The 21,267-nt window shown below is 35.1% G+C and overlaps 1 protein-coding gene and 1 long non-coding RNA gene across 3 annotated transcripts in view; one reads left to right on the top strand and one right to left on the bottom strand.

Annotated features, from left to right (window-relative positions):
- Positions 1–21,267, top strand: part of LOC133560456 (cytochrome P450 4V2-like) — a 59,344-nt gene that overhangs the window by 19,868 nt on the left and 18,209 nt on the right. For both annotated transcript variants that reach the window (XM_061913039.1, XM_061913047.1), the window contains exons 3-6: positions 705–912; positions 1,023–1,135; positions 4,674–4,759; positions 16,474–16,664. In XM_061913039.1, coding sequence (XP_061769023.1) covers positions 705–912; positions 1,023–1,135; positions 4,674–4,759; positions 16,474–16,664 — 598 coding nt within the window. The remainder of the gene's footprint in view (positions 1–704; positions 913–1,022; positions 1,136–4,673; positions 4,760–16,473; positions 16,665–21,267) is intronic.
- LOC133560485 (uncharacterized) overlaps positions 649–21,267 on the bottom strand; it is a 248,536-nt gene continuing 227,917 nt past the window's right edge. The window contains exons 3-4 of the long non-coding RNA XR_009808451.1: positions 18,585–18,742; positions 649–4,771 (exon numbers count right to left, since the gene is read on the bottom strand). This is a non-coding gene — a long non-coding RNA (uncharacterized LOC133560485). The remainder of the gene's footprint in view (positions 4,772–18,584; positions 18,743–21,267) is intronic.

Genomic DNA, 21,267 nt, shown 5'->3' with positions numbered 1-21,267 from the left:
ATTATATACATATATATTTATATAAATTACTATACATATAAATATGTATATATACACACACACACACATATATATATATATATATATATATATATATATATATATATATGCATATATTTATAAATATATATAAATTAATAAATATAATGTATAAATATTATATATACATACATATATATTTAAATACTGTATATGCTAACTATTAAATGTATATACATATCAAATGTAATGATTTTATTAATACAATAGATGGCAGATAACCATTATAAAACACTAACAATACAGTCACTACAGCTTGTGAGTGTGTCACACACTCACTGACTATATAGTTTACAAAAACTAAATAATTGCATCAAAAATGTACTATCAACCAGATTATAAATACGCAATTTAATAAATATATTTGGTGGTTTTTTTTCCAACATTGAAGTTTCAGTGTGAGCTGAGGTGTAGAAGATACGTTGGTGTACCACCGACAAACTAAAATGTTTATAAAAAGAATATGTACATTTGCTTTTATGTCAATTTTTTTCATCAGAGGGCCATACAATATATAAAGTGTGTCTGGCACGTTTACATAACTTGACCAAGTCAAAGTCAAAGTCAGGAGAAGATAAATGTGTCAATAAAGATCGAGGCTCCACCCACCAGAGTCACATGACCAGCCAGCATCTGGTATTTATTATACACTCATGTTGTGGAAGATTGTGAGTGAGCAGAGTATGGCGGTCCTACCCGGGAGTGTGTCCATGCCTGTGCTGGGCCTGGCGGGGCTGCTGGTGCTGGTGCTGCTGACCTTCAAGAACCTGAGCAGCTACCTGCGCACATGGATCCAGATGAAGCCCATCCAGGAGGTGGGGGGCACCTACCCCTTCATCGGCAACGCGCTGCAGTTCAAATCCAATGCGGGAGGTAAGGAGAGGCCAGGGGGTCAGCACCTGGTGAACAGTGCAACACCAGAACCGGAACCAGAACCAGAACCTGAACCAGAACCAAAACCTGAACACCTCTTTTGTTTTCAGATTTCTTCCGGCAAATTGTAGATTACACTGAGGAGTTCTGTAACGCACCGCTACTTAAAATCTGGGTCGGCACCGTCCCTTTTGTGGTTCTCTTCCATGCTGAGACTGTTGAGGTGGAGTATATGGAATACTACTACTACTACTACTACTACTACTACTACTACTGACAAGTACTACCACCACTGTATCACCGACTACTACCACAGTATATCACATATTACTACTTCTACTACTACTGACAACTACTACCACTGTATCACCGACTACTACTACAGTATTACTACTACTACTACTACTACCACTGTATCACCGACTACTACCACAGTATATCACATATTACTACTTCTACTACTACTGACAACTACTACCACTGTATCACCGACTACTACTACAGTATTATTACTACTACTACTACTACTAAAAACTACTACTACCACTGTATCACCGACTACTACTACAGTATATCTTATATTACTACTACTACTACTACTACTGACAACTACTACCACTGTATCACAGACTACTACTACAGTATTACTCCTACTACTACTGACAACTACTACCACTGTATCACAGACTACTACTACAGTATTACTACTACTACTACTGACAAGTACTACCAACACTGTATCACCAACTACTACTACAGTATATCACCTATTACTACTACTACTACTAGTACTACTATTGACAACTACTACTACCACTGCATCACCGACTATTACTACTACAGTATATCACCTATTACTACTACTACTACAACTACTACAACTGACTACTACTACTGACAACTACTACTACCACTGCATCACCGACTACTACTACAGTATATCAACGATTACTACTACTGCTACTACTACTACTACTGACAATTACTACTACCACTGTAACACCGACTACTACTACAGTAAATCACCTATCACTACTACTACTACTGACAACTACTACTACTGACAACTACTACCACTGTATTACTGACTACTACTACAGTAGATCATTTATTACTACTACTACTACTGCTACTACTACTACTACTACTGACAACTACTACAACCACTGTATCATCAACTACTACTACAGTATATCACATATTACTACTACTATTGACAACTACTACTACTACTACTGTATCACTTACTACTACTAACAATTACTACTACTGACAACTACTACAACCACTGTATCATCGACTACTACTATAGTATATAACATATTACTACTACTACAACTACTATTGACAACTATTACTACTACTGTATCACTGACTACTACTGACAACTACTACTACTGACAACTACTACTACCACTGTATCACAGACTACTACTACCGTACATCACCTATTACTACTACTACTGACTACTACTACTACAGACTACTACTACTACAGTACTACTACTACTACAGTAAATCATCTATTACTACTAATACTACTATTACAGTAAATCATCTATTACTACTACTACTACTACTACTACAGACTACTACTACTACTATTGACAACTACTACTACCACTTTATCACTAACTACTACTACAGTACTACTACTACAGTATATCATCTATTACTACTACTACTGACTACTACTACTACAGACTACTACTACTGACAACTATTACTACCACTTTATCACTAATTACTACTACAGTACTACTACTACTACTACAGTAAATCATCTATTGCTACTACTACTACTACTAATGACTACTACTACTACTACTACTACTACTACAGACTACTACTACTATTGACAACTACTACTACCACTTTATCACTAACTACTACTACAGTACTACTACTACAGTATATCATCTATTACTACTACTACTACTACTGACTACTACTACTACAGACTACTACTACTGACAACTATTACTTACCACTTTATCACTAACTACTACTAATGACTACTACTACTGCAGACTACTACTACTACTACTATGATTGACAACTACTACTACCACTTTATCACTAACTACTACTATTGACTACTACTACTACAGACTACTACTACTACGATTGACAACTACTACTACCACTTTATCACTAACTACTACTACAGTACTACTACTACAGTATATCAGTATATCATCTATTACTACTACTACTACTACTGACTACTACTACTACAGACTACTACTACTACTACTACTATTGACAACTACTACTACCACTTTATCACTAACTACTACTACAGTATACCACATATTACTACTACTACTACTACTATTGACAACTACTACTACTACTCTATCACTGACTACTACTACAGTCAATCACATATTACTACTACTACTACTACTATTGGCAACTACTACTACTGTATCACTGACTACTACTAACAATTACTACTACTGACAACTACTACAACCACTATATCATCAACTACTACTATAGTATATCACATATTACTACTACTACTACTACTACTACTGTATCACTGACTACTACTAACAATTACTACTACTGACAACTACTACAACCACTATATCATCGACTACTACTATAGTATATCACATATTACTACTACTACTACTACTACTACTACTACTACTACTATTGACAACTATTACTACTACTGTATCACTGACTACTACTGACAACTACTACTACTGACAACTTCTACTACCACTGTATCACGGACTACTACTACCGTACATCACCTATTACTACTACTACTGACTACTACTACTACAGACTAAGTGAGTGAATTGAATTATATTTATATAGCGCTTTTTCTCTAGTGACTCAAAGCGCTTTACATAGTGAAACCCAATATCTAAGTTACATTTAAACCAGTGTGGATGGCACTGGGAGCAGGTGGGTAAAGTGTCTTGCCCAAGGACACAACGGCAGGGACTAGGATGGCGGAAGCGGGAATCGAACCTGCAACCCTCAAGTTGCTGGCACGGCCGCTCTACCAACCGAGCTATGCCGCCCCTACTACTACTACTGACAATTACTACTACCACTTTATCACTAACTACTACTACAGTAAATCATCTATTACTACTACTACTATTACTACTGACTACTAATACTACTACTGACAACTACTACAACCACTTTATCACTAACTACTACTACAGTACTACTACTACAGTATATCATCTATTACTACTACTACTACTACTACTACTACTGACTACTACTACTACTACAGACTACTACTACTACTGACAATTACTACTACCACTTTATCACTAACTACTACTACAATACTACTACTACAGTAAATCATCTATTACTACTACTATTACTACTACTGACTACTACTACTACAGACTACTACTACTACTATTGACAACTACTACCACTTTATCACTAACTACTACTAGAGTACTACTACTACAGTATATCATCTATTACTACTACTACTACTACTACTACTATTGACAACTACTACTACCACTTTATCACTAACTACTACTACAGTATATCATCTATTACTACTACTACTGACTACTACTACTACAGACAACTACTACTACCACTTTATCACTAACTACTACTACTACTACAGTATATCATCTATTACTGCTACTACTACTACTGACTACTACTACTACAGACTACTACTACTACTGACTACTACTACTACTACTACTACTACTACTACTACTACTTTTTTACTCTTGTGCTTTTTCTTGCAGCCAGTGGTGGGCAATCCGGTCCACATGGACAAATCCTATTCATACAGCTTCCTCTATCCTTGGCTTGGAACTGGTCTGCTCACCAGGTATGGGAACACCTGCAAAGTCAAACAAAAATAACATTAATGTTCATTATTATTATTGATCACATAAAAAACTAAGGGAAACAAAATTGAAAATGTAAAATATTGTGACACTTAAAAATGAAACCAACTACAGTGGCAGCTCAACTTAAGAGATAAACGCTGTCTCTCGGCTAATTGTTACGTTTTACGTCGCACGCTTTAATTTGAGTGAGTTTGCTTATTGTTATAGTAGCGAAAGTCAGAGTGAACCGGGATGTATCAGCTCATGACAACATTGATTTAATTCATTATTTTTTGGAGCAATGTCCGTAAAAAAAACCCCCAAAAACACTTAACTTTTTCTAAGTATTAAAATTTTTTTTAAAAAGTATATATATATTTTTTTTCACTTAAGTCTCAAAATCAACTTCATATTTATACATTTTTGGGTGTGAGTGTGTATTTTTATGCCCTTTTCTCATTAAAAAACTTATATTTTTTATAGCAAACACACAAAATATGAAATATCTTCCCCAAATATTTGTATTTGATATGAAGTAATTGTAGCCTTGAATAGGTGAATAATTTCTAACATTGATTTTGATGTATTATTATTTTTGGAATAATCACAGTCTTAAAATAAAAACAGCCTGCATGGCAGCTTGTGTTTTTAGTCAACATTGATTTAATTTAATTTTTTTTTTTTTTTAGCAATGACCATTTAAAAAAAAAAAAAAAACACTAAAATTCTTAAAAGTGTTAAAAATTCATTTTTTTTTTCATTTAGGTCATCAACTTCATATCTATACATTTTTTTTTTCCGTGTGTGTGTATTTGTTATGCCCTTTTTCCTCATAGAAAACTTAGTTTTTTTTTATGGCAAACACAAAATTGCAATATTTCCCCCAAAAAATATTTGATGTGAAGTAGTTGGAGCATTGAATAGGTAAATAATTTATAACAACATTGATTTTGATTTATTATTACTTTTTGAGTAATGACAGTTTTAAAGTAAAAATGGCAGCTTTGTGTTATTAGTCAACGTTGATTTAATTAAAAAAATTTTTTTTTTTTAGCAATCACCTTTTAAAAAAATCCCCCCACTAAAATTCTTATAAGTGTTAAAGATAAGTCGTACATCTTTTTTTTTTTCATTTAAGTCATCAACTTCATATACATGCATTTTTTGGTGTGTGTGTATTTGTTATGCCCTTTTTCTTCATAGAAAACTTAGGGTTTTTTATGGCAAACACACAAAATATGTAATATTGCCCCAAAAAACATTTCATTGTGGAATATTTGATATGAAGTAATTGCAGCCTTGAATAGGTGAATAATTTATGACGTTGATTTTGATGTATTATTATTTTTTGAGTAATGACAATTTTTAAGTAAAAACAGCCTGCATTGCAGCTTTGTGTTATTAGTCAACATTAATTTTATTTATGTATTTTATATATATTTTTTAGCAATCACCATTTAAAAAATCCCCACCACTAAAATTATTTTGTTAAAAATAAGTCATACATTTTTTTTTTTTCATTTAAGTCATCAACTTCATGTCCACACATTTTTTTTTGGTGTGTGTTTATTTTTTATGCCCTTTTTTTTCAAAGAAAACGTAGTTTTTTTTTTTTATGGCAAACACGCAAAACATGTAATATTTTCCCCAAAAAATATTTCAAAATGAAATATTTGATGTGGAGTAATTGGAGTCTTGTACAGGTAAATAATTTATAACAACATTGATTTTGACTTATTAGTATTTTTTAAGTAATGACAGTTTTAAAGTAAAAACAGCCTGCATGTCAGCTTTGTGTCAATAGTCAACATTGATTTTAATTCTTTTTTTAGCAATGGCTGTTTAAAACCCTCACTAAAATTCTTATAAGTGTTAAAAATAAGTCCTTTATGTATTTTTTCATTTAAGTCTCAAGATCAACTTCATATCTATACATTTTTTTTTGTTTGTGTGTATTTTTTATGCCCTTTTTCCTCATAGAAAACGAAGTTATTTTATGACAAACACAAAATATGTAATATTGTTCCCCAAAATATTTCAAAGAGAAAGTAATTGGAGCTTTGAACAGGTAAATTATTTATAACAACATTGACTTTGATTTATTAGTATTATCTTTTGGAGTAATGACAGTTTTAAAGTAAAAATAGCCTGCATGACAGCTTTGTGTTATTAGTCAACATTGATTTGAATTCATTTTTTTTTTTTTTTAGCAATGACCGTTTAACTCCGTCCCCCCACTAAAATCCTTATAAGTGTTAAAAATAAGTCATACATTTTTTTTTCACTGAAGTCTTGAGATCAACTACATATCTCTAAGTTTGTGTGTGTGTGTGTATTCTATGCCCTTTTTCCTCATAGAAAACGTTTTTTTGTTTTTTTTTATGGCAAATACAAAATATGCACAAATTTCCTTTAAAAATATTTCAAAGTGAAGTAATTGGAGCATTGTGTTATTAGTCAACATTGATTTTAATTCTTTAGTTTTTATTTTTATTTTTTTAGCAATGTCCGTTTACACCCCCACCAAAATTCTTACAAGTGTTAAAAAATAAGTCATACATTTTTTTTCACTTAAGTCTCGAAATCAACTTCATATCTAAACATTTGTTTGGTGTGTGTGTGTTTTTATGCCCTTTTTTCTCATAGAAAACTTAGTTGTTTTTTTTAATGGAAAACACAAAATATGTAATATTGTTCCCCCAAAAATATTTCAAAGTGGAAGTAATTGGAGCCTTGAAAAGATAAATCATTTATAACAACTTTGACTTTGATTTATTATTATTTTTTCGAGCAATGACAGCCTGCATGGCAGCTTTGTGTTATTAGTCAACAATGATTTTAATTGTTGTTTTTTTTTGTTGTTGCAATGACCGTTTAACCCCCTCCTCCCTCTAAAATCCTTATAAGTGTTAAAAATACTTAAGTCTCGAGATCAACTTCATATCTATAAATTTGAGTGTGTGTGTGTGTGTGTGTGTGTATTTTATTCCCTTTTTGTTCATACAAAACTTAGTTTTTTTTATGGCAAATACAAAATATGCACTATTTTCCCCACAAAATATTTCAAAACAAAATATTTGATGTGAAGTAATTGGATCCTTGAACAGGTAAATAATTTATAACAACATTGACTTTGGTTTATTATTATTTTTTTAGTAATGACACTTTTAAAGTAAAAACAGCCTGCATGACAAAAATAGTCAACATTGACTTAAATTCACATACATATACATTTTTTTTTTAGCAATGGCTGTTTAAAACCCCTACTAAAATTCTTATAAGTGTTCAAAATAAGTCATACATTTTTTTTCCCTCTCAAGTCTCGAAATTAACTCCATATCTGTATATTTTTTGAGTTTGTGAGTATTTTCTATGCCCTTTTTCCTCATAGAAAACTTAATTTTTTTATTTTAATGGAAAACACAAAATATGTAATATTGTTCCCCCAAAAATATTTCAAAGTGGAAGTAATTGGAGTCTTGAACAGGTAGATAATTTATAACAACTTTGACTTTGATGTATTATTATTTTTTTGAGCAATGAGACAGCCTGCATGGCAGCTTTGTGTTATTAGTCAACATTGATTTTAATTCTTTTTTATTTTTTTTTTTTTTTTAGCAATGACTGTTTAACCCATTCCTCCCACTAAAATTCTTATAAGTGTTAAAAATACTTAAGTTTCGAGATCAACTTCATATCTATAAATTTGAGTGTGTGTGTGTGTGTGTGTGTGTGTGTGTGTGTGTGTGTGTGTGTATTTTATTCCCTTTTTGTTCATACAAAACTTTGTTTTTTTTTTATGGCAAATACAAAATATGCACTATTTCCCCCAAAAAACATTTCAAAATGAAATATTTGATGTGAAGTAATTGGAGCCCTGAACAGGTAAATAATTTATAACAACATTGATTTTGATTTATTAGTATTTTTTGAGTAATGACAGTTTTAAAGTAAAAACAGCCTGCATGGCAAAAATAGTCAACATTGACTTAAATTCATATACATATATATATATTTTTTAGCAATGGCTGTTTAAAACCCCTACTAAAATTCTTATAAGTGTTCAAAATATGTCATACATTTCTTTTCTCCCACTTAAGTCTCGAAATTAACTCCATATCTATATATTTTTGGAGTTTGTGAGTATTTTTTATGCCCTTTTTCCTCATAGAAAACTAATTTTTTTTATTTTAATGGAAAACACAAAATATGTAATATTGTTCCCCCAAAAATATTTCAAAGTGGAAGTAATTGGAGCTTTGAACATATAAATGATTTATAACACCTTTGACTTTGATTTATTATTATTTTTTTGAGCAATGACAGCCTGCATGGCAGCTTTGTGTTATTAGTCAACAATGATTTTAATTATTTTTTTTTTTTTTGCAATGACCGTTTAACCCCCTCCTCCCTCTAAAATCCTTATAAGTGTTAAAAATACTTAAGTCTCGAGATCAAGTTCATATCTATAAATTTGAGTGTGTGTGTGTGTGTGTGTGTGTATTTTATTCCCTTTTTGTTCATACAAAACTTTGTTTTTTTTATGGCAAATACAAAATATGCACTATTTTCCCCACAAAATATTTCAAAACAAAATATTTGATGTGAAGTAATTGGATCCTTGAACAGGTAAATAATTTATAACAACATTGACTTTGGTTTATTATTATTTTTTTAGTAATGACACTTTTAAAGTAAAAACAGCCTGCATGACAAAAATAGTCAACATTGACTTAAATTCACATACATATACATTTTTTTTTAGCAATGGCTGTTTAAAACCCCTACTAAAATTCTTATAAGTGTTCAAAATAAGTCATACATTTTTTTTCCCACTCAAGTCTCGAAATTAACTCCATATCTGTATATTTTTTGAGTTTGTGAGTATTTTCTATGCCCTTTTTCCTCATAGAAAACTTAATTTTTTTATTTTAATGGAAAACACAAAATATGTAATATTGTTCCCCCAAAAATATTTCAAAGTGGAAGTAATTGGAGCCTTGAACATATAAATGATTTATAACACCTTTGACTTTGATTTATTATTATTTTTTTGAGCAATGACAGCCTGCATGGCAGCTTTGTGTTATTAGTCAACAATGATTTTAATTATTATTTTTTTTTTTGCAATGACCGTTTAACCCCCTCCTCCCTCTAAAATCCTTATAAGTGTTAAAAATACTTAAGTCTCGAGATCAAGTTCATATCTATAAATTTGAGTGTGTGTGTGTGTGTGTGTGTATTTTATTCCCTTTTTGTTCATACAAAACTTTGTTTTTTTTATGGCAAATACAAAATATGCACTATTTTCCCCACAAAATATTTCAAAACAAAATATTTGATGTGAAGTAATTGGATCCTTGAACAGGTAAATAATTTATAACAACATTGACTTTGGTTTATTATTATTTTTTTTAGTAATGGCACTTTTAAAGTAAAAACAGCCTGCATGACAAAAATAGTCAACATTGACTTAAATTCACATACATATACATTTTTTTTTAGCAATGGCTGTTTAAAACCCCTACTAAAATTCTTATAAGTGTTTCAAAATAAGTCATACATTTTTTTCCCCACTCAAGTCTCGAAATTAACTCCATATCTGTATATTTTTTGAGTTTGTGAGTATTTTCTATGCCCTTTTTCCTCATAGAAAACTTAATTTTTTTATTTTAATGGAAAACACAAAATATGTAATATTGTTCCCCCAAAAATATTTCAAAGTGGAAGTAATTGGAGCCTTGAACAGGTAGATAATTTATAACAACTTTGACTTTGATGTATTATTATTTTTTTGAGCAATGAGACAGCCTGCATGGCAGCTTTGTGTTATTAGTCAACATTGATTTTAATTTTTTTTTATTTTTTTTTTTTTTTAGGAATGACCGTTTAACCCCCTCCTCCCACTAAAATTCTTATAAGTGTTAAAAATACTTAAGTCTCGAGATCAACCTCATATCTATAAATTTGTGTGTGTGTGTGTATTTTATGCCCCTTTTCTTCATACAAAACTTAGTTTTTTTTTATGGCAAACACAAAATATGCAATATTTTCCCCAAAAAATATTTCAAAAGGGAATATTTGATGTGAAGTAATTGGAGCCCTGAACAGGTAAATAATTTATAACAATATTGAATTTAATTTATTATTATTTTTGGAGTAATGACACTTTTAAAGTAAAAACGGCCTGCATGACAAAAATAGTCAACATTGACTTAAATTCATATCCATATATTTTTTTTTAGCAATGGCTGTTTAAAACCCCTACTAAAATTCTTATAAGTGTTCAAAATAAGTCATACATTTTTTTCCCTCTTAAGTCTTGAAATTAACTCCATATCTATATATTTTTTGAGTTTGTGAGTATTTTTTATGCCCTTTTTCCTCATAGAAAACTTAATTTTTTTATTTTAATGGAAAACACAAAATATGTAATATTGTTCCCCCAAAAATATTTCAAAGTGGAAGTAATTGGAGTCTTGAACAGGTAGATAATTTATAACAACTTTGACTTTGATTTATTATTATTTTTTTGAGCAATGACAGCCTGCAAGGCAGCTTTGTGTTATTAGTCAACATTGATTTTAATTCTTTTTTATTTTTTATTTTTTTTTAGCAATGACTGTTTAACCCATTCCTCCCACTAAAATTCTTATAAGTGTTAAAAATACTTAAGTTTCGAGATCAACTTCATATCTATAAATTTGAGTGTGTGTGTGTGTGTGTGTGTGTGTGTATTTTATTCCCTTTTTGTTCATACAAAACTTTGTTTTTTTTTATGGCAAATACAAAATATGCACTATTTTCCCCCAAAAATATTTCAAAATGAAATATTTGATGTGAAGTAATTGGAGCCCTGAACAGGTAAATAATTTATAACAACATTGATTTTGATTTATTAGTATTTTTTGAGTAATGACAGTTTTAAAGTAAAAACAGCCTGCATGGCAAAAATAGTCAACATTGACTTAAATTCATATACATATATATTTTTTTTAGCAATGGCTGTTTAAAACCCCTACTAAAATTCTTATAAGTGTTCAAAATATGTCATACATTTTTTTTCTCCCACTTAAGTCTCGAAATTAACTCCATATCTATATATTTTTTGAGTTTGTGAGTATTTTTTATGCCCTTTTTCCTCATAGAAAACTAATTTTTTTTATTTTAATGGAAAACACAAAATATGTAATATTGTTCCCCCAAAAATATTTCAAAGTGGAAGTAATTGGAGCTTTGAACTTATAAATAATTTATAACACCTTTGACTTTGATTTATTATTATTTTTTTGAGCAATGACAGCCTGCATGGCAGCTTTGTGTTATTGATCAACATTGATTTTAATTCTTTTAATTTTTTATTTTTTTTTAGCAATGACCGTTCAACCCCCTCCTCCCACTAAAATTATTATAAGTGTTAAAAATACTTAAGTCTCGAGATCAAGTTCATATCTATACATTTGTGTGTGTGTCTGTGTGTGTGTATTTTATGCCCTTTTTCTTCATACAAAACTTAGTTTTTTTTATGGCAAACACAAAATATGCACTATCTTCCCCAAAAATATTTCAAAATGAAATATTTGATGTGAAGTAGTTGGAGCCCTGAAAAGGTAAATAATTTATAACAACATTGATTTTTATTTATTTATTTATTTACTCCTCTCTGAGCTGCTACCTTACCGTGGTAGAGGAGTTTGCGTGTCCCAATGATCCTAGGAGCTATGTTGTCTGGGGGTTTTCATGCCCCCTGGTAGGGTCTCCCAAGACAAACAGGTCCTAGGTGAGTGATCAGACAAAGAGCAGCTCAAAGACTTCTATGGAATTACAACGAAATGAACCCAGATTTCCCTCGCCCGGACGTGGGTCACCGGGGCCCCGCTCTGGAGCCAGGCCCGGAGTTGGGGCACGATGGCGAGCGCCTGGTGGTCGGGCCTGTTCCCATGGGGCCCGGCCGGGCACAGCCCGAAGAGGCAACGTGGGTCATCCCTCCAATGGGCTCACCACTCATAGGAGGGGCCATAGAGGTCGGGTGCATTGTGAGCTGGGCGGCAGCCGAAGGCAGGGCACTTGGCGGTCCGATCCTCGGCTACAGAAGCTAGCTCTTAGGACGTGGAACGTCACCTCACTGGGGGGGAAGGAGCCTGAGCTAGTGCGCGAGGTAGAGAAGTTCCGGCTGGATATAGTCGGACTCACCTCGACGCACAGCAAGGGCTCTGGAACCAGTTCTCTCGAGAGGGACTGGACCCTCTTCCACTCTGGCGTTGCCGGCAGTGAGAGGCGACGGGCTGGGGTGGCAATTCTGGTTGCCCCCCGGCTCAAAGCCTGTACGTTGGAGTTCAACCCAGTGGACGAGAGGGTAGCTTCCCTTCGCCTTCGGGTGGGGGGACGGATCCTGACTGTTGTTTGTGCTTACGCACCAAACAGCAGTTCAGAATACCCACCCTTTTTGGGTACACTCGAGGGAGTACTGGAAAGTGCTCCTCCGGGTGATTCCCTTGTCCTACTGGGAGACTTCAACGCTCATGTTGGCAACGACAGTGAAACCTGGAGAGGCGTGATTGGGAAGAATGGTCCCCCGGATCTAAACCCGAGTGGTGTTTTGTTATTGGACTTTTGTGCTCGTCACAGTTTGTCGATAACAAACACCATGTTCAAACATAAGGGTGTCCATATGTGCACTTGGCACCAGGACACCTTAGGCCGCAGTTCCATGATCGACTTTGTAGTTGTGTCATCGGATTTGCGGCCTTATGTTTTGGACACTCGGGTGAAGAGAGGGGCGGAGCTTTCTACCGATCACCACCTGGTGGTGAGTTGGCTGCGATGGTGGGGGAGGATGCCGGACAGACCTGGCAGGCCCAAGCGCATTGTGAGGGTCTGCTGGGAACGTCTGGCAGAGTCTCCTGTCAGAGAGAGTTTCAATTCACACCTCCGGGAGAACTTTGAACATGTCACGAGGGAGGTGCGGGACATTGAGTCCGAGTGGACCATGCTCCGAACCTCTATTGTCGAGGCGGCTGATTGGAGCTGTGGCCGCAAGGTTGTTGGTGCCTGTCGTGGCGGTAATCCCAGAACCCGTTGGTGGACACCAGCAGTGAGGGATGCCGTCAAGCTGAAGAAGGAGTCCTATCGGGTTCTTTTGGCTCATAGGACTCCGGAGGCAGTGGACGGGTACCGACGGGCCAAGCGGTGTGCAGCTTTAGCGGTCGCGGAGGCAAAAACTCGGACATGGGAAGAGTTCGGGGAAGCCATGGAAAACGACTTCCGGACGGCTTCGAAGCGATTCTGGACCACCATACGGCGCCTCAGGAAGGGGAAGCAGTGCACTATCAACACCGTGTATGGTGCGGATGGTGTTCTGCTGACTTCGACTGCGGATGTTGTGGATCGGTGGAGGGAATACTTCGAAGACCTCCTCAATCCCACCAACACGTCTTTCTTTGAGGAAGCGGTGTCTGGGGAATCTGTAGTGGACTCTCCTATTTCTGGGGCTGAGGTCGCTGAGGTAGTTAAAAAGCTCCTCGGCGGCAAGGCCCCGGGGGTGGATGAGATCCGCCCGGGGTTCCTTAAGGCTCTGGATGCTGTGGGGCTGTCTTGGTTGACAAGACTCTGCAGCATCGCGTGGACATCGGGGGCGGTACCTCTGGATTGGCAGACCGGGGTGGTGGTCCCTCTCTTTAAGAAGGGGGACCGGAGGGTGTGTTCCAACTATCGTGGGATCACACTCCTCAGCCTTCCCGGTAAGGTTTATTCAGGTGTACTGGAGAGGAGGCTTCGCCGGATAGTCGAACCTCGGATTCAGGAGGAACAGTGTGGTTTTCGTCCTGGTCGTGGAACTGTGGACCAGCTCTATACTCTCGGCAGCGTTCTTGAGGGTGCATGGGAGTTTGCCCAACCAGTCTACATGTGCTTTGTGGACTTGGAGAAGGCATTCGACCGTGTCCCTCGGGAAGTCCTGTGGGGAGTGCTCAGAGAGTATGGGGTATCGGAATGTCTTATTGTGGCAGTCCGCTCCCTGTATGATCAGTGTCAGAGCTTGGTCCGCATTGCTGGCAGTAAGTCGGACACGTTTCCAGTGAAGGTTGGACTCCGCCAAGGCTGCCCTTTGTCACCGATTCTGTTCATAACTTTTATGGACAGAATTTCTAGGCGCAGTCAAGGCGTTGAGGGGTTCCGGTTTGGTGGCCACGGGATTAGGTCTCTGCTTTTTGCAGATGATGTAGTCCTGATGGCTTCATCTGGCCGGGATCTTCAGCTCTCACTGGATCGGTTCGCAGCCGAGTGTAAAGCGACCGGAATGAGAATCAGCACCTCCAAGTCCGAGTCCATGGTTCTCGCCCGGAAAAGGGTGGAGTGCCATCTCCGGGTTGTGGAGGAGACCCTGCCCCAAGTGGAGGAGTTCAAGTACCTAGGAGTCTTGTTCACGAGTGGGGGAAGAGTGGATCGTGAGATCGACAGGCGGATCGGTGCGGCGTCTTCAGTAATGCGGACGTTGTACCGATCCGTTGTGGTGAAGAAGGAGCTGAGCCGGAAGGCAAAGCTCTCAATTTACCGGTCGATCTACGTTCCCATCCTCACCTATGGTCATGAGCTTTGGGTCATGACCGAAAGGATAAGATCACGGGTACAAGCGGCCGAAATGAGTTTCCTCCGCCGGGTGGCGGGGCTCTCCCTTAGAGATAGGGTGAGAAGCTCTGCCATCCGGGAGGAGCTCAACGTAAAGCCGCTGCTCCTCCACATCGAGAGGAGCCAGATGAGGTGGTTCGGGCATCTGGTCAGGATGCCACCCGAACGCCTCCCTAGGGATGTGTTTAGGGCACGTCCAGCTGGTAGGAGGCCACGGGGAAGACCCAGGACACGTTGGAAAGACTATGTCTCCCGGCTGGCCTGGGAACGCCTCGGGATCCCCTGGGAAGAGCTAGATGAAGTGGCTGGAGATAGGGAAGTCTGGGCTTCCCTGCTTAGGCTGCTGCCCCCGCGACCCGACCTCGGATAAGCGGAAGATGATGGATGGATGGATGGATGGATGATTTTTATTTATTCGTATTTTTTGAGTAATGACAGTTTTAAAGTAAAAACAGCCTGCATGGCAAAAATAGTCTACATTGACTTAAATTCACATACATATATTTTTTTTTAGCAATGGCTGTTTAAAACCAATACTAAAATTCTTATAAGTGTTCAAAATATGTCATACATTTTTTTTCTCCCACTTAAGTCTCAAAATTAATTCCATATCTATATATTTTTTGAGTTTTTGAGTATTTTTTATGCCCTTTTTCCTCATAGAAAACTTAGTTGTTTTTTTTTAATGGAAAACACAAAATATGTAATATTTTTCCCCAAAAAATATTTCAAAGTGGAATTAATTGGAGCCTTGAACAGGTAAATCATTTATTATTATTTTTTTGGAGTAATGACAGTTTTAAAGTAAAAACAGCCTGCATAGCAGCTTTGTGTTATTAGTCAACATTGCAACTTTTTGTTGTTGCATTTCACTTGTTTGCTCTTTTATTCCACTTGTTTATATATATATTTTTAATAATATTGTAAAATGTGCCGCACTTTGGACACGTCTGCAGTACATATCATAATTCAGTCATATCAGACAGTTCATATCTAAAGTATATCCAAAACCACACGTAGTCTCTAATCTGCTGGGGAAAACATTTTTTTTTACCATCAAAAACCTGCCTTTCTCTATTTATACCAGCACAGGCTCAAAGTGGCGCGAGCGTCGCAAGATGCTGACGCCCACGTTCCACTTCACCATCCTGCAGGATTTCCTGGAGGTGATGAACGAGCAGGCCGAGGTTCTGGTAAACAAGCTGACCTCCCAGGCGGGCCGGGGCCCCTTTAACTGCTTCAACCACGTGACACTGTGCGCCCTGGACATCATCTGTGGTCAGTGCACGAGTACTTCTTATTAAGATGTAATCACCGGATCCGGGTTGATATCGATTTGTGGTCCGAGTACAAAGACATGTGACCCGGGGCACACATGGCTGCAGTCTGTATTTGTACTGGTTATTCAAACACTGCCATTGTGGACCTGGTTCATCATAACAACTTGCAGCTTGTAGCTAGGATGTCAATCTTTGGGCATCGACACACAGCGTATTTCCGTATATAAGCCACACCCACAAAATTTATTACATTTTATATATTAGCCCCACCTGTCTGTAAGCCACAGATAAAGTACATACGTTGTGAATTATTTACGCAAAAAGATGTAGTCAATGTTTCCATATGCGTTGGGAAATTGTGTTAGATGTAAATATAAACAGAATACAATGATTTGCAAATCCTTTTCAACCCATATTCAGTTGAATGCACTACAAAGACAACATATTTGATGTTCAAACTCATAAACTTTTTTTTTTTTTTTTTGCGAATAATAATTAACTTAGAATTTCATGGCTGCAACACGTGCCAAAGTAGTTGGGAAAGGGCATGTTCACCACTGTGTTACATCACCTCTTCTTTTAACAAACCTCACTAAACGTTTGGGAACTGAGGAATCTAATTGTTGAAGCTTTGAAAGTGGAATTCTTTCCCATTCTTGTTTTATGTAGAGCTTCAGTCGTTCAACAGTCGTATTTTACGCTTCATAATGCGTCACACATTTTCGATGGGAGACAGGTCTGGACTGCAGGCGGGCCAGGAAAGTACCCGCACTCTTTTTTTTAGGAAGCCACGCTGTTGTAACACGTGCTGAATGTGGCTCGGCATTGTCTTGCTGAAATAAGCAGGGGCGTCCATGAAAAACACGGCGCTTAAATGGCAGCGTATGTTGTTCAAAAACCTGTATGTACCTTTCAGCATTAATGGTGCCTTCACAGATGTGTAAGTTACCCATGCCTTGGGCACTAGTGCACCCCCATACCATCATAGATGCTGGCTTTTCAACTTTGCGTCGATAACAGTCTGGATGGTTCGCTTCCCCTTTGGTCCGGATGACACGATGTCGAATATTTCCAAAAACAATTTGAAATGTGGAATCATCGGACCACAGAAGACTTTTCCAGTTTTCATCAGTCCATCCTAGATGATCTCGGGCCCAGAGAAGCCGGCGGCGTTTCTGGATGTTGTTGATAAATGACTTTTGCTTTACATAGTAGAGCTTTAACTTGCACTTACAGATGTAGCGACGAATTGTATTTAGTGACAGTGGTTTTCTGAAGTGTTCCTAAGCCCATGTGGTGATATCCTTTAGAGATTGATTTCGGTTTTTGATACAGTGCCGTACGAGGGATCGGAGGTCACGGTCATTCAATGTTGGTCTCCGGCCATTCCGCTTACGTGAAGTGATTTCTCCAGATTCTCTGAACCTTTTGATGATATTATGGACCGTCAATGTTGAAATTCCTAAATTTCTTGGAATTGCACTTTGAGAAACGTTGTTCTTAAACTGTTTGACTATTTGCTCACGCAGTTTAGGACAAAAGGGTGCACCTCGCCCCATCTTTCTGGTGAAATAATTTTTTGTGAAGCTGTTTTTATGCGCAATCATGGCACCAACCTGTTCCCAATTAGCCTGAACACCTGTGGGATGTTGCAAATAAGTGTTTGATGAGCATTCCTCAACCTTATCAGTATTTTTTGCAACCTTTCCTAACTTCTTTGTCACGTTTTGCTGGGATCAAATTCTAAAGCTAATGATTATTTGCAAAAAAAAAAATTTTTTCAGTTTGAACATCAAATATCTTGTCTTTGTAGCATATTCAACTGAATATGGGTTGAAAATGATTTGCAAATCATTGTATTCTGTTTATATTCACATCTAGCACAATTTCCCAACTCATATGGAAACAGGGTTTGTACCTTGCTTGTTTCCAAACGGTGTCCGTAACAAGGCAGTAAAACGGCCGATCAAACAAACAGAAGTCATCGTCATGGACCCCCGAGCTGCGGGAGCTAGCTCTTCAATCAGCTAAACAGACTCAGTAACTCCATGGTGACGTCTTGCCGACTTTACGAAACTGAAACAATACAAAAAGAATGTACCGGTAAGTTAGTAATACTAACACACCCACTTGTAAACGTGTTAGCATATTAGCCAATGCTCATGTCGCTAGCTTCTCTACATTGCGATAGTTGGTAGAAAAATGCATGAAAACACTTCCGAGAGACATCACACACGGGACGGTTAAGTCAGTAGGAATAGTTTGAGTTATATTGTAAAACTACAAATGTTGCTTCGGATGGATGAATGAAGAATCAATACGAGCAGAAACACGATTGAGGGATAGAAGACAGAATTGTACTTCCGGTTGAAAGCTCTAGTCCAAAGGCGATGCAGTACCTGCAGTGAGTGAACTCGTCCAAAAGATGCTGCCATAGCACAAAAAATAACACACCCATTTAGTGTATTTGCTTTGTTTTTGTATTTTAACTATTTGCATTATGGCTGTCAGCGAAAAAAAAACATATCCATAAATTAGCCGCACCGTTTTATAGTATAAACTGCAGGGTTCAAGGCGCAGGAAAGGAAGTAGTGATATATATATATATATATATATATATATATATATATATATATATATATATATATATATATATGTATATATATACATATATATACATACATATATACATATATATGTATATATATACACATATATACACATATACATATATTTACATACACACATATATTTACATATTTAAATATATACATATATATGTATAGATACACATAGATGTATATACACATATACATATATTTACATATCCATATATACATATATTTACATATATACATATATATGTATATATATATATATATATATACATATATTCGAATGTGAATTACTTTTTTTGTATATATACATATATATACATACATATATACATATATATGTATATATACATATATACGTATATATGTATATATATATACATATATACACATATATCTATATACACATATACATATATTTACATACATACATATATGTACATATATATGCATACATATACATATATTTACATATATATATATGTGTATATATATATATATTCGAATGGGAATTATTTTTTTTGTATATATATACATATATATACATACATATATACATATATACATGTATAAATGTATAAATGTATATATACATATATGCACATATATATGCATATATAGACATATATTTACATATATACATATATACATATATGTACATATATATGCATATATAGACATATATACATATATGTACATATATATGCATATATAGACATATATTTACATATATACATATATATGTATATACATATATATATATATATATATATATGTGTGTATATATACATACATATATACATATATATATATATATATATATATATATATATATACATATATATATATATATATATATATATATATATATATATATACATACATATATACATATATATATATATATATATACATATATATATATATATATATATATATATATATATATACATATATACATATATATATATATATATATATACATACATATATACATATATATATATATACATACATATATACATATATATATATATATATACATACATATATACATATATATATATATATATATATATATATATACATACATATATACATATATATATATATATACATACATATATACATATATATATATATATATACATACATATATACATATATATATATATATATATATATATATATATATATATATATATATATATATATATATATATATATATATACATATATATATATATATATATATATATATATATATATATATATATATATATATTCGAATGTGAATACATTTTTTTTGTTCACCCCTACCAGATTGAGAATGATGTTGAATCGAAAGTCGTTCCTCAATAGAAACTTCTCCCCAAGAATCGGAATCCAATCGAGTTGTAAGAGTCACATTCTTAAAAAAAAAAAAAAAAAAAAGTATTTTGTTGCTAGGCAGAATTTTTTGGGGTACACGGGGCTGAGGGTTTGCAAGCCAAGTAAAAGAAAACACAACTTGCCCCACACACAGCAACGGGACAGGAGAGAGCCATTTGTACGGACTAACACAATTACTGCAAGCAACATAACTCAAAGAGTTACGTAAACATTGTAGGAGCTCGCAGCTACACAACAGCTGAGCACACAATAGCACACAAGCTAGACATACTGCATTGCAGTCTAAAGCAGCACTTTTGTCAATATGAAGAAGCATCAAATAATATAGTCACATACTACTCACACATACAAAGTCTCCCAGGCAGTATCAGATAGATCATATACCACTCCACTTCAGTTTAAAGACAGCACAAATCTATTCCACACTGTTAGTAATAAATACTTGTTTCCATTGAACTCACTTTGACTCATTTCACTTGATCAAATCTTTTTTCAAACATCCCACACTACAAAATAATACAAGTATGTATGATTCCTGCTGATAACCCCATCGGCCAATACTCAAGGTTGTTAAACTGTGAGGACAATAAGTAA

This window comes from Nerophis ophidion, linkage group LG01 (assembly GCF_033978795.1).
Source record: "Nerophis ophidion isolate RoL-2023_Sa linkage group LG01, RoL_Noph_v1.0, whole genome shotgun sequence".
Classification (NCBI taxonomy): domain Eukaryota; kingdom Metazoa; phylum Chordata; class Actinopteri; order Syngnathiformes; family Syngnathidae; genus Nerophis; species Nerophis ophidion.
Note: the sequence above shows the minus strand (reverse complement) of the source record. Positions and strands in the feature narration are given on the sequence as shown.